The sequence below is a fragment of the Protopterus annectens genome, chromosome 5.part0 (assembly GCF_019279795.1).
Source record: "Protopterus annectens isolate FY-2018-M chromosome 5.part0, PAN1.0, whole genome shotgun sequence".
NCBI lineage: Eukaryota > Metazoa > Chordata > Ceratodontiformes > Protopteridae > Protopterus > Protopterus annectens.
In genome coordinates, this window is record NC_056735.1 from 299151059 (window position 1) to 299163736 (window position 12678).

Genomic DNA, 12678 nt, shown 5'->3' on the forward strand with positions numbered 1-12678 from the left:
TTACTGAGGGGTAAACAAGATATGGTTTTAACATGGCATGTAAATACTTTCATATATTTTTTCTTAATTTTATATTTATTTTGCACTTTTTTAGTACTGTAACACTTCTTAGCATGGGAAAGGATATGATGCCAGGGTGATGTAAATTGATAGACCAAATGTTGCAAAATAACTTTGATTGCTGGGTGTATATAAATGTATTTGTAATTTACTATGGCATTCTGATGAAGTCCATTCTGGACGAAAGCGCTCAGTCCACTAATAAAGTGTATTTTGTGGTCGAGACCTGTTGTGCAGTGGTTTCCCTGCAATCTGCTACTGAGGCATTTTCTGTTTTATTGGTTTTTGCTTGTTTGCTTCAGTTACATGATGTTTGTGGTTTATCTGTCAAACTAAGTATGGATAGCTGTTTCTGAAAAGGAGACCTTGAGCCCATGTACCACTGTGATACCCAGCAAGGGAAGGGGTCAGCAACTGTTCAGAGAAAAGGCCTGTCCTAAGAGCCCAACCTCAGATTAAAGTCACGGAATGAGGCAAAAGTAGGGAATAAAGAAGAACCTCATTGGAAATGTTTGGCTTCAAAACAGGAGTATAATAAAAAAAATGCTTACCTGGAACAAGTTAACGTGATTGAGGGGAGTAGTGACGAAGTACACATGAGTGCATGGAGCTGGAAAAAAAGAGGATGCTGATGAAAACTCCAAAGAATATTGGAGTGAATTACCTTTCTCACATAAAAGTTGGACTTATAAGTATGTAAACCTCCCATATCTGGGAGGAAATAAGACTTTACTTCTCAGTATCTGGAGGAAGAGGGGGATCCTAGTCTGTCAGACCTTCATGCAGGCCAACTGAGTTTTAAAAGAGATGGATGGGACAATGAAATTTTAAGCCATGTAAAAGAGAGAACATTTCTAGAATAGTGGAAGAAAATGCTTCCAAATGACCTTCACTAGCTTATCCTTATTTTGACCTCCAGAATAATATCTGGTATTGGGTAGCTGGCTAATGAGGAGAGACTGTTTGAAAGGTAGCAAAGTGTTCTAAACAGTCATCATATTAAGGATGGATACAACCAGTTTGGTATACAGGTAGAATTCATAAGCCCTTACCAATAAATAAGCCATCAGCTACATTCATATAATGTTGAATAGTACAGTTCATTATTAAAAATATATAAGATAAGACTTTTTTCTTCAAGTAAACATGCACACAATAAAAGCTTGCCCAAGAAAGTGAAAATAAAGCATTTAATAATAATAACAATAATAATAATAATAATGATAAAAAAATTACAAAAACCTGTTTGACATTTAAACTAAAATCTGTCTGTCTCTGGCTAAAATATGTGCTTTCAATTAGAGTCCTTTAAGTTAATAGCTGTGTCCCAATGGTATCTTCTTGTAGACAGGCATGATGGAACATGGTAGAAGTGAGTCTCCAAAATCACCAGCAGGAGGCAAAATCACAATACGGTTGTATTGCCAATATATGTGTATGTCAGGCATTGTACTACTTGGGTTGTGTGTTCTATTTCTTTACTTTCCTTATGGTATTGTGAGCCCCTGGTACATGTCACAGTTAGTCTCTGTATATCTGTCCCAATGAAGATCTGCAGAATCCACTACCTTGCATATATTCTGTTTTGTTTTTAGCACATACATGCATAATGCAGGCTGGGTGGCATATTGAATTAATGGATAATGTTGTCTCATAGCAAGAGATTCTCCAGTTAAATTCTCCAATGGGGAGCCTTCTGTGTGGAGTCTGCATGTCACCCCATTGTTCGTGTGGGTTTCCTCTGCTTTCCTCACACATTCCAAAGACATGCAGTAGGTGGATTGAACATTCTAAAGTGGCCATTGGTTTGAATGTGCATGCCATGAAAGGGCTAACCACCCTGCAGTGTGAACCTTGACTTTAGAGTATTGTCACAGTTGAAGTGACACCTATAGCCCACATGCAAAAATGGGAAAAGGGGTTGTGGTTGGATTGATGGATGCATGCTGTAGGTTAGTTTTGTGGCTCAACCACCCATCTGAGCTTGTTCCATATGGCCACAAGTTGTTTTAGCATGATACCTGACTATCCACTTTTGTCATCATGTTGTATCTGTCTCTCCTTACTCATTAGATGCTTATTTTGGACATGCCCATTTGAAAACACATGCTGCAGGCTGAATGTTTTCCATGTGCATGCATCATGCACACTCCAAAAATATCTGACACGCTATTGGTTCTTTCAGCAGTGATACAGCATACCACCTGACACCCCTTTCAATTGATATGTGCATGGATCCGAATTATCACTTGACAGTGTTTTAATAGTGATGCTTTATGACCTGTGACACCAAGCACTCTGTGGAATAGTGATATGTCATATAAGGCTTCCATAAACACTGGATATTTTGCAGGTTTCCAGGGAACTTTCTATGGTTAACTTCCATCTTAGATGTAAGGCTCAGGCATTTCTCCATTATGCAGAAGATGTGAACCTGGGGCACAAAGATTATTCCTCCATATGGCTGTGGAGGTTTACATAGACTACTGTGCCTAGTTTTAAGGGGTATGAGGTTGGCTTAAACAACATGTGTCTGTCCACTGGCAATGATGTCTTCTTACCTTCTGCTCAGAGAGGTAGCCGAGTTGCATACAAAGGTCCTGCTATGTCCTCTGACTATTATCTGATGAGGTTGTTGATGTTTCTTTTTTTCCTTCAGCAAGTTTTGGAATATCAAGCAGGCTTCAGACAGAAGCAAGTCACTTTCTGTTCTTGAATTCTTTCTGGCATTTTCAACCAGGTTTTTCTCCCTTCTCTTTTGGTATGACAGGCCGTCATCAGCTTTCAGAATTGCACATACTGTTCCATCGGTTTTATCTTTATGCCACCATTTGTCATTTATGTTTTGTATTTCAAGATGTTCTTTTCAAGGCCTAATAAGTTTTAAGTAGTTGAAACTTGTATTAAGTATGTTTAAGCTGAAATGTGAATCATCACTGCTAATAATGTGTAAGATAAGGCACTTAATGTCTTGCAACTATTAAGATGTTTTGTTATAGTTTTTTTTTTAACTTGTGTATTACTTGTTGGCAGATGTTCATTGCGTATGTGTTCTTTGTAACCTGGTGTCTTTTAGACATTTTTTCCATTTTATGAGCTTTTCTGAATCCTTCTGTGACATATTTTCTTAAATGTCACATAGTGTGTTACCATTTACTCTTATTACTTCTGAGCCTGGCCCTGTATCTAAGTGTAGGGTTTTCCTTGGCTGACATTAAAACATTTTTTTTTGTTGTTGTTATAGAGAGTTGTTTTCTTCTCAGCCCCTGAAGAGAAATGCTTTTAGATGGAAAATTTGGCTTGACAGTAGGATAAAATATTAAATCTGTTTCACCTTGTTCATAAAATTCTGCTTTGTCACTGCTGAAGGAAGCTATTAACATTATTTTACTTTTACATTACATGACAATTCAATGTACAAAAGCTGCTCAGACATGTACTTCCGCAGCAACATTTGCAAGTTAGGAATGAAAATAGTTGAAAAAACACAGCTAATTTAATCACTGTGCTAAGTAAATGGCATACATTTCATTGACTAAACCTTTTGTTTGCAAATGAGTGATGAGTACAGCCATCCCTACTTTATTAGTAAGGTGCAATGTTTGCAGTCAGTAAGTTGACTTCTTTAAAATTTGTAACTACAGTACATTTGTGTATGTATGTGTCTGTCTGTCTGTCTTGTAGTCGAACAGTACACCATCTGTCATTAGTTCTGTGCTTTGAACCCATCTGAGTTCATGGATACACTATGTCTTCCCCGTGACCCTGAATAGGATGAAATATGATATCTTACGATGAAAGGATAAGTAAACCATTTTATTCCTTGATAAAACATGTGCATTACAGAAAGGACATTTTTTATCAAGACTGTACATTTTTTCATACCATTTTTCAAAAATCATGAAGGCATATGAAATACTGTTATGAATATCAAAACTGACAAACGAGACTGTTTTACAAGATTATATTATAAATGCAATCCAGAGTATGACACTGGCTTTGTAGACGTCTGTGTCATGGTTCATGTGTTCAATTAATATTCTTTGATATTGAGCTGAGTCTTTTAGACTTTCAAATGTGCTTTTTATTTCTCATTTTAGAGTACTGGAGTGAAAGTGAACATGAAGATGCTGAAACTCCGTCGACGCCCAAACAAGATAGCCCACCACCTCCATATGATACATACCCAAGACCTCCTTCTGTAAGTTGCTTTCTTCATATTATTAAAACTAGCAGTGGTGCAATTAATAAATCAGTCTTTACATTGTTAAGCAGTAACAGAAATATTAATAAAAAGTATTTTGAAGTAGGAGAATCATTGCATGCAGTCACCAAAACTACTCTGTGTTTAAATGTTTCAGAAACATCATCCACTTCATATTTAACATGAAAATAGCTCTTTTGAAGGCTTTTTGTTTAGGGGGCTATCAAAGAAAAAGTTTAAACATTCTAGTACTGGTTACTCGTCTACAGAAATGAGGAATTATTAAATCTCTGCTTTCAAACTTATAAAGACTGGCATAACGTCTGGCATACATACATGTACATGAACTGAATTATAGTTTTCATCATTGCAGGGCCACATTCTTAAAAAAATAAAACGTTTTGACATATTACCTCCTTTTCTGGTTGGTTCAGCAATGACTAGCAATTCACTACCATTGCAAGGCCTGGAAGACTCTGTAATTACTGAATGAATTAAATTAACAGTTACTATGTTGCTGTTATTTAATTAATATTTTATTTGTCTTTACTAGAAACAATAGTGCTTACTTGTTTGCTCTGTTTCTGTATGGGTTCTTGCAAGGTCTCTAGTTTCCTGCAATATTCCAAAAAATGTGCTAGTAGGTGAACTGATGATGGTCTAAACTGCCCATGGCTGTATGAGCAGATGGTCTAAACTACCCATAGCTATATGAACGGATCTACTTCTAAACATCAAACCTCATATGACCGAACATCATTTCTGCGAGACGAAAATAGAGAAAGCTGAAATACCCAAATGGTGAATTTTTCCAACGGTAAGGAAACACTTGCCCAACATGCCCTTTTCCCACTTTAGCGCGATCCTGGAGTTGGTATATATAGTTAGAGGAGGTCTGGGGGTACAGACCCCACCTATGTGGGTTTTACTTAATTTGGTGTGTGTTTTGTGTAAGTTTGGGCAAGTGTTTACTTACCCTGGGAAAAATATGCCATTCGGGTATTTCAGCTTTCGCTGTTTCCATCTTGTGGAAATTAGGTTTGGTTATATGAGGTGCGATATTTAGAAGTAGATCCACATGAATATAGTTTTCTCCTGTATCTTAAAGATAATCTAGGAGGTTAATTAGCACTATTCTCTATTGCCAATAATTACATGCATGGTGTGAATACAAAATTGTTTGTATCCTATGATGGACTGGTGTGCCATTCAAGATTGTTTCTACTTTGTGCCTTGTTATTTGCTGTACTGCAACCTTGAACAGGATGAAGCAGATATCCAGAAATGTCTGGAAAAAGGATCTCTTTGTGGTAAAGATCTGTATGTGAGAAATTTTCCTATAAAAGCAACACAAATATTCTAGGTGCATAAGATACGGAGACAAAAAGAAAACAAGAACTTAAGAAGAAAGAAGCAAAACAGCAAAATGATAAAGATATAGAAATGGTATGGATGAGTAGCAAACAGCAGGTAACATCTTAAGGGAGATAAAACCAAAGAGGTGAGAAAAAAGTAGGGCCTTGATGAGTTTAAATAAAGAGACCTATGGTAGATGGGTCTATATTAAATCAGCGAACGCTTAAAAAAACGAACACTGATTTATCGACCCCATGTAAGCGAAAGCTTACAATCCTGAACACTCAGAACAGCGATTTTTTTCCCAGGGAAAAAGAATCGTTGTTCCACAAAAAAAATAAAAGTAAAAACTTCAAAATAGTACATAAAGTCGATGTAGGGGGGGTGCCCCCCACACACACCCTACTTAAATATATCAACTCCAAGATCGCACTACAGTGAGGAAAATGGCAAATTAACGGAGGCAGCCAAACAATTTCTTTCCCAGGGAAAGAAATCGCTTATATGCCGTTTCGCTATTTTGCTGTTTCATGATTTCAAGTTCGATCAAGACGCATTTGAAGGATTGCGTCTTTAATTATATAATAGGAACACTGGTAGATCATCTTATAAATGTGAAAAGGAGGCTGATGATTTATTACCCCACCTGTTGAAGTTAATTATCTCTGGACACCTGACTGTGAAAAGAAACACATCAGTACCACTTCATAAATTAACCTCTTCCCATCTTTAGAAAGTTTTGATTTATTTTTGTTGACTGTGTTGGCAGTCTAATCTTTTCTACCCACAACCTGAATAACAGTAAATAAATTATATGCTTATAATTCAAACAGAATAGAAGAAGAACTACAGACATGAGTAAATAAAAAGGGTTTCCCTAGACAGATACATTTATTTTGTTTTTAAATTTTTGCTTTGGTGCAGGGGAGAAAGTTCTCAGGGTCTGTAATGACCTCATGTTATTTGAAATAACTTTTCAGATATTTCAACTGGCAGTCAGCTATGGGAAAGAGATTAGTTAATGATAGGTCTGTAAGAGTTATTTGCAATTGTAAGCAGGTGTGGTTAGCTATTATTGTTTTTCCTTTGTATGTATATAAATTATGATTAGTGTATGGAATATAAGCCTTGTTATGGTGAAGTGTACTGAAAAACTCTCAAAAACATGTAATTAAAAAATATACTTCCTCCATATGTTCATTCTACTTGCTTCCTCTTTCCCGTATCTTTATCCACTTTTATATCTCCATTGTACCTTTTTGTCATCAGCCTTCTTTGTGTCCTGCAACCTCCATCAAAAATTCTCATCTTGATGTCATAAACTGACATCACTTCTTTTAAACTACTGTATCTCTAAGCATTGCAGACACATATCAGTTTCCTAAATTGATTATATTGGTGAGGGTCACAGATGTAGTAAGTTGAGGAGGGTAAAGCATAATTATCTTTCTTAGCAGCAGCCTTTAATCCAGCCTGTAGGTTCCCAGGCTTTTCTAGGTAGGCTAGGAGACATAATCCCTCCATTGAGTCCTTGGTCTTCTCCAAAGCCTCCTACTGGTGGCTTTTGCCTAGTATACCTTGGAGGTGCCCTCACTTGATGTTGAAACCACCTAATTTTAACTCTTCTCAACCCACCAAATCAGTGCTTTTACTATTATGTCATCCTTCATTGCTGAGTTCATCACTGTGGAGGACAAGTCCAACTGCCATGCAAAGAAACCTATTTTCTGATACTTTTATCTATGACTTTGTCCTTCAGTATCTTGTCAAAGCTCAAAATCACAAGATGGGGAGAGGTATAGAGACTTACTGGTAGATTGAGAACCTTACCCTGAGACCCAGTTCTCTCCCTTCCACTGCAGTCCAGTGCAGTGTCTCCAGTCCTTATGAGCAATGCAGCCTTCCACTTGTCAAGCTACCAGTTATTTACACCACCAGTAATGAACCAGATCCCAGAATAAATACCTTTCTCCTGTTGAGTCAAAAAGCCCTATCCTGTCCTGTTGAAAGCAATCTACTCTTTAGAGAACAGAATCTTGATCAATGATTTGGAGGTGATCATTTTCATTCCAGCCACTTCCAACTAGGTAGTAAACCACTCTGATACATGCTGGAGAAGATCTGAGGTGATCATCATCACCTGCAAACAACGGAAGTGTGACTGTCACATTTCCAAAGTGGATATTTCATAGAAATCAACTGCTCCTTATCACCTGCAAACAACGGAAGTGGAACCGTCACATTCCCAAACTGGATATTTCACAGAAATTAACTGCTCCTTATCGCCTGCAAACAACGGAAGTGTGACCATCACATTCCCAAAGTGGATAGTTCACAGAAATCAGCTGCTCCTTATCACCTGCAAACAATAGAAGTGCGACCATCACATTCCCAAAGTGGATATTCCACAGAAATCAGCTGCTCCTTGATATCTTACCCATGAAAACCGTGAATGATGTAGAAGGCAAAACCCACCCTTAGTGGAGTCCCAGACCTAACCTCTGTGCCTTTAACTTAAAGGTAACAGTGCAGGCAGAGGACTCTGCCTCCCTCTCTCTTCATTCATGTGGACTGAACACCATATAGCAGTGGTCCTGATATCCTATTTTGTTCAAGCACTTTCCACAAGGTATTCCATGGTAAGTGGTCATATGCCTTCTCTAGGTTCTCATAAACACAGCGCACATGTACGCCTCTTCCCATAATCTTTTGACATCCCATTTCTGATTTTCTCTCTCCCACTTCTTGCTCAGCTTATGCATTCTCTTCTCTTTTTTCCCACTGTCTAACCAAATGCCTTTGTATATCTGCACAGCTTCCCTTTTGTCTCATTATCCTCGTTATGCACATCACCCTTTGTACTCTCGTTTGCGATTGTTTTTCTTCAGGTAACTTCTCTTGAACTCTGTTCCTGCCACTCCCCACTCATCCTTTCAATGATTGCTTTACTTGTTGATACGTCATACTGTTTTCTCTGTGTAACAGAAATCTTTAACATTACAAAGGATTTGAACTCTAAAGCTTAATAGTCCACAAAGTTTATCTCAAAACCATCTATTTCTTCTCACAAAGTAATGCCCAACGTTTTCTCCCCCAAAATCCAACCATTGGACTATGCCATACATTTTTTTGCTCACAGCAGCTCTCTTTTTTCCATACGTTAGTTTCAGACACCTGTGTAACTTTATCTGTACATACCTTTTTTCTCACACTCTGATTACCTCTTCCAACTCAGCATAGATCAAATCCACCCCCCCAAACATTGCACAATATTTGCTGGCTGGAACAACATACTTTCTAAAATCTTGTTATTTGCATTCTCTCTTCCTTATTACAGTCTGCATCAGCTATTTGCAGCACACAGGCTACAAAGCTCTCTAAATTGACTTTCTTTCTCACTTCCCCAACATTCCCCTCATACCTCCACTGCAGAAATCAATTTTGACCAAAATGTTTTGTCACTTTTTGCTAAATTAAAATACTCCTTCCATGGTTCCTAACAAGATCCCTGGATGTCTTCTGAAAAGCCTAATGTCCTGTCTAGCAACACCTGTCCATCAACTCTTCAGCCTGAGTCTCTCTGCTAGTTATGTCTCTGGGGTGTGGAGAATTGCAGTTATGTTGCCCTTGCATAAAGGTTGTCCCTCTACTGATCCAGGAAATTACAATCTTATTAGTTTAGACAAACCATATTATTGTTCTCCAAGTATTGTTGAAAGGTAATATGTTTCTGTATGTACTTGTGCTGGAATATAGTAAGTGTTGGTATCCTGTGTGTTTTCAGTATTATGAGATTCAGTGTTTTGAACTTTCAGGATTTTGGACTTTCAGGATTTTGTAGTGCTCCCGTATGCCTATATTCAAGCTCGTTTGGTTTGGCACTCTGACTTTTTGGATGAGGAAGACAAGTTGCAGCAGTATTCTATGCATCTCCAGATGATGGTCTCTATGTACACAATTATCCAAATAGCCAAGACACTTGCAGAAACATGATATAAGGTCTACAATGCTTTGAGGAGATACTGTTGTTAGCTGTTGCAAAGGTTATAACAATTGTATTATGGGTAATAGGTTTCATCAACTTGATTTACAATGGCTCCTGATCTAGCAAGACCATTCAGTAGCACAGGAGGATCAAACTACATTGGTGGCAAGTCTCTCCATAACCCCATGCAGGGGAACTTAGGAATCTTGTCAGCAGCAAATACTCTGAAAATGTTTCACCAAAAGCACTTTCAGTGAAACTCGGAGGAAAACTTTTTTTGCACTGGGGGCAAGCTCCTCTGCACTCCCATGTGGAGGGCATTCCCATAACATCCGAAAATAAATATACCTACTCCAACGTCATGCAACACTAGAGAAAATGGAATTCTCTACACTTTCAGCAAAATATTTTCACTGAAATGGTAGCCACTGGAACTGCTGCCATCAAGCTATTGACAGGCACCCCGAGCTTAATCCTCTGCCCCTCCCCAAAATTAATACGAGTAACTCCGAAGCTGCAAAACATCTAGGTATGTTAGAAAAAAGTTGCCAGTGTGATTTGTTTCAATTAAACAGGCTCATTGGATTATGGCTTATAAAAAAGTGAGATGCTCAGCTAAAGCACATATCTTCAGAATGTCTGGGGGCTCAACTGATAATGGTGCCACTGTTGTTTGTAATGCCTTTTCTCTCATTATTATACACACACCAATAGAAGTTATATAAGTATTTCACTAGCAGATGTGGACAGTTAAAAACTGCCGCTGCTGCTTGGAAGGAAGAAGAACAGCCATGATTTGCTTTCACAAATGTTTTCATTGGGATAACAGTCTAGCATAAAATAACCATCTTAGTTAGCAGATGAGATTTTGAATATTGATTTTAATATGTCTCAGCCATATGCATCCAGGATGTGTCATTGCTAAACACATTGAGTGGAATTTATAAATATAGTGTCCCACGGTATAGGCTTGGTACACCTTAAAAATGCATGCTAAAGTCCAGAATGATTCATAAAGACTGCTAGATAAGTTCTGGTAATATAGTCTTACAGCAATCTGTAGCCATGCTTTTCCATGAATGCAGTACCTGCACAAATGCACACCCTCCCCCAAGAATAGCCGCAGTTCATAAATGTGTTAATAACTGTGTTCAAGCTGATTTTATTTGTCATAAATTATGGGAGAATTAAAATGTACCAGCAGTTGCCATTTCAACAAAAAAAAGTGTGGGATTCATCTCATGGTGGTATTTTGTTCAACATTGTATAGAGGAGCATCATCATCAGAAAAGAATGTATAGAAACACTGGAAACATCAGTATTGTTGGGTAGCAAAATGTTATTGGTTATGACATTTCTAATGGTGCAATCTAATCTGATGGCCACAACCACACACACTTAGTATGCAAACCGGTGATACTGCAAAGCTCTTTCCAGTGGGGACCATCCCACAAGTGATTCCCCCTCACTAAAATACATGTTAATGAAGTGCCATCCACAGGAATGGGCAATGAGGTGATAATCTCTCCAAATCTCCCTTACTAATGTCTCCAAATGTGAACACACTACTATGGTCCACCATAGACAAGAGTATTTAGTCTATTTCTGGAATCTCAGCAGTCCAGGCAAGTGGACCCCCCCCCCCAACTGATCACCCACTCCTATGTTTATGCCATGTCTGTAGGCCATGCAACACACATATCATACCTGCCTGTGTGCAACTCAAAACCATTGTTTGATTTCTGTGTAATGCCTGTTATTGTCATAATCATATTTATGAATAACAGAAGTAACAGGACCCTGTACTAAACATAATGTATACAGCTGTGTTATGCAAGTGCTCACTATATTAATGAATATGATGGAGTAACATTTGAAAGGAACTTGTTGAGAAACTAGAGAAAAGCAAGCTCATGTTTATAAAAAGCAACTGACGAGTTTTTTACTGTAATGGGAATGTAGTGGAATTTTAAAATAAAATAGTTAATATTTTGTAATGATGATATGATGTTAGTCTAGAGAGAATAAAGATAAAGGCTGCATGATGCATAATGGTAATACAATGTCCTTGTTTTTAAATGTACTCAAAGGCAGGAAAATATTCAGTGAAAGAAAATATCACATAAAGTTATGAAAGAAAATAATTCTAATTCAGGTTTCAGAACAAGAAGGCAGTTACCAAAGATTGACAGTCACACATTTGTTATCAACTTATGGAAATATGCAAATAGTCAACAAAATGAACAGGAACTTGTATGTTTTTTATTTCATCAGTTTGTTGATTGGATACACATACTAGATAAATTGTCCCTTTTCAGGGTAGACAAAGTAACACTGTCTGGTTACGTGACTTGCTCAAAATCAGACACTTGGCAAATAAAGTTAAAAGGGGTCAGCTTGGGCACAGACAGAAGCTCATTAACAATTCAGAACATTCATCCATCTCTGCTAACAGCCTTTGTACCTTTAATGTTTTTTTTTCCACAAAGGCAGATATAGTTCTAAGAACCCATCTGTCGTATCTGTTTTGGAACAATAACTCAATAGTTACCTATAGATGGCATGACATTTTATTGCTGCTATTTTTCTGGCAAGTTGACATTTATTTTTTCACTTTGCTTGTTCATATGTAATGCAAAAGTGTTTCATCTACTCAAATTCCTGAATCAGTAAAATAAAAGTCTGTAATAGACTCTGTCATGTAACTGCTATAAAATGATATATATATATTTTTGTCAGATGAACATATCTATTATAAATAGCACTGTATCGCCTAATGAATGTATTCTGACCTCTATATATAGTATATATATATATATATATATATATATATATATATATATATATATATATATATATATATATAGCCATGACTAATCTATATTATGCATATGTTATGTTAAATTACCCAAAAATAAACAAGCACAACCAAATTTTGGTGTTTGATATAAATAATGCATTTGTGTTTTATGTAATATTTTTGGATTATGATGTTAATCATTTCTGCTTGAAGTTGTATCCTTTTCCCAATAGCTTGCTTATTTGTCGGACTTCATTTGCAAACCTTTGTTGC

General features: G+C 37.2%; 1 protein-coding gene across 6 annotated transcripts in view; it reads left to right on the forward strand.

The window, feature by feature from the left end:
- CNKSR2 (connector enhancer of kinase suppressor of Ras 2) overlaps positions 1-12678 on the forward strand; it is a 2909208-nt gene that overhangs the window by 2599518 nt on the left and 297012 nt on the right. For all 6 annotated transcript variants that reach the window (XM_044072276.1, XM_044072278.1, XM_044072277.1 and 3 more), the window contains one exon: positions 4161-4261. In XM_044072276.1, the coding sequence (XP_043928211.1) occupies positions 4161-4261 (101 nt within the window). The remainder of the gene's footprint in view (positions 1-4160; positions 4262-12678) is intronic.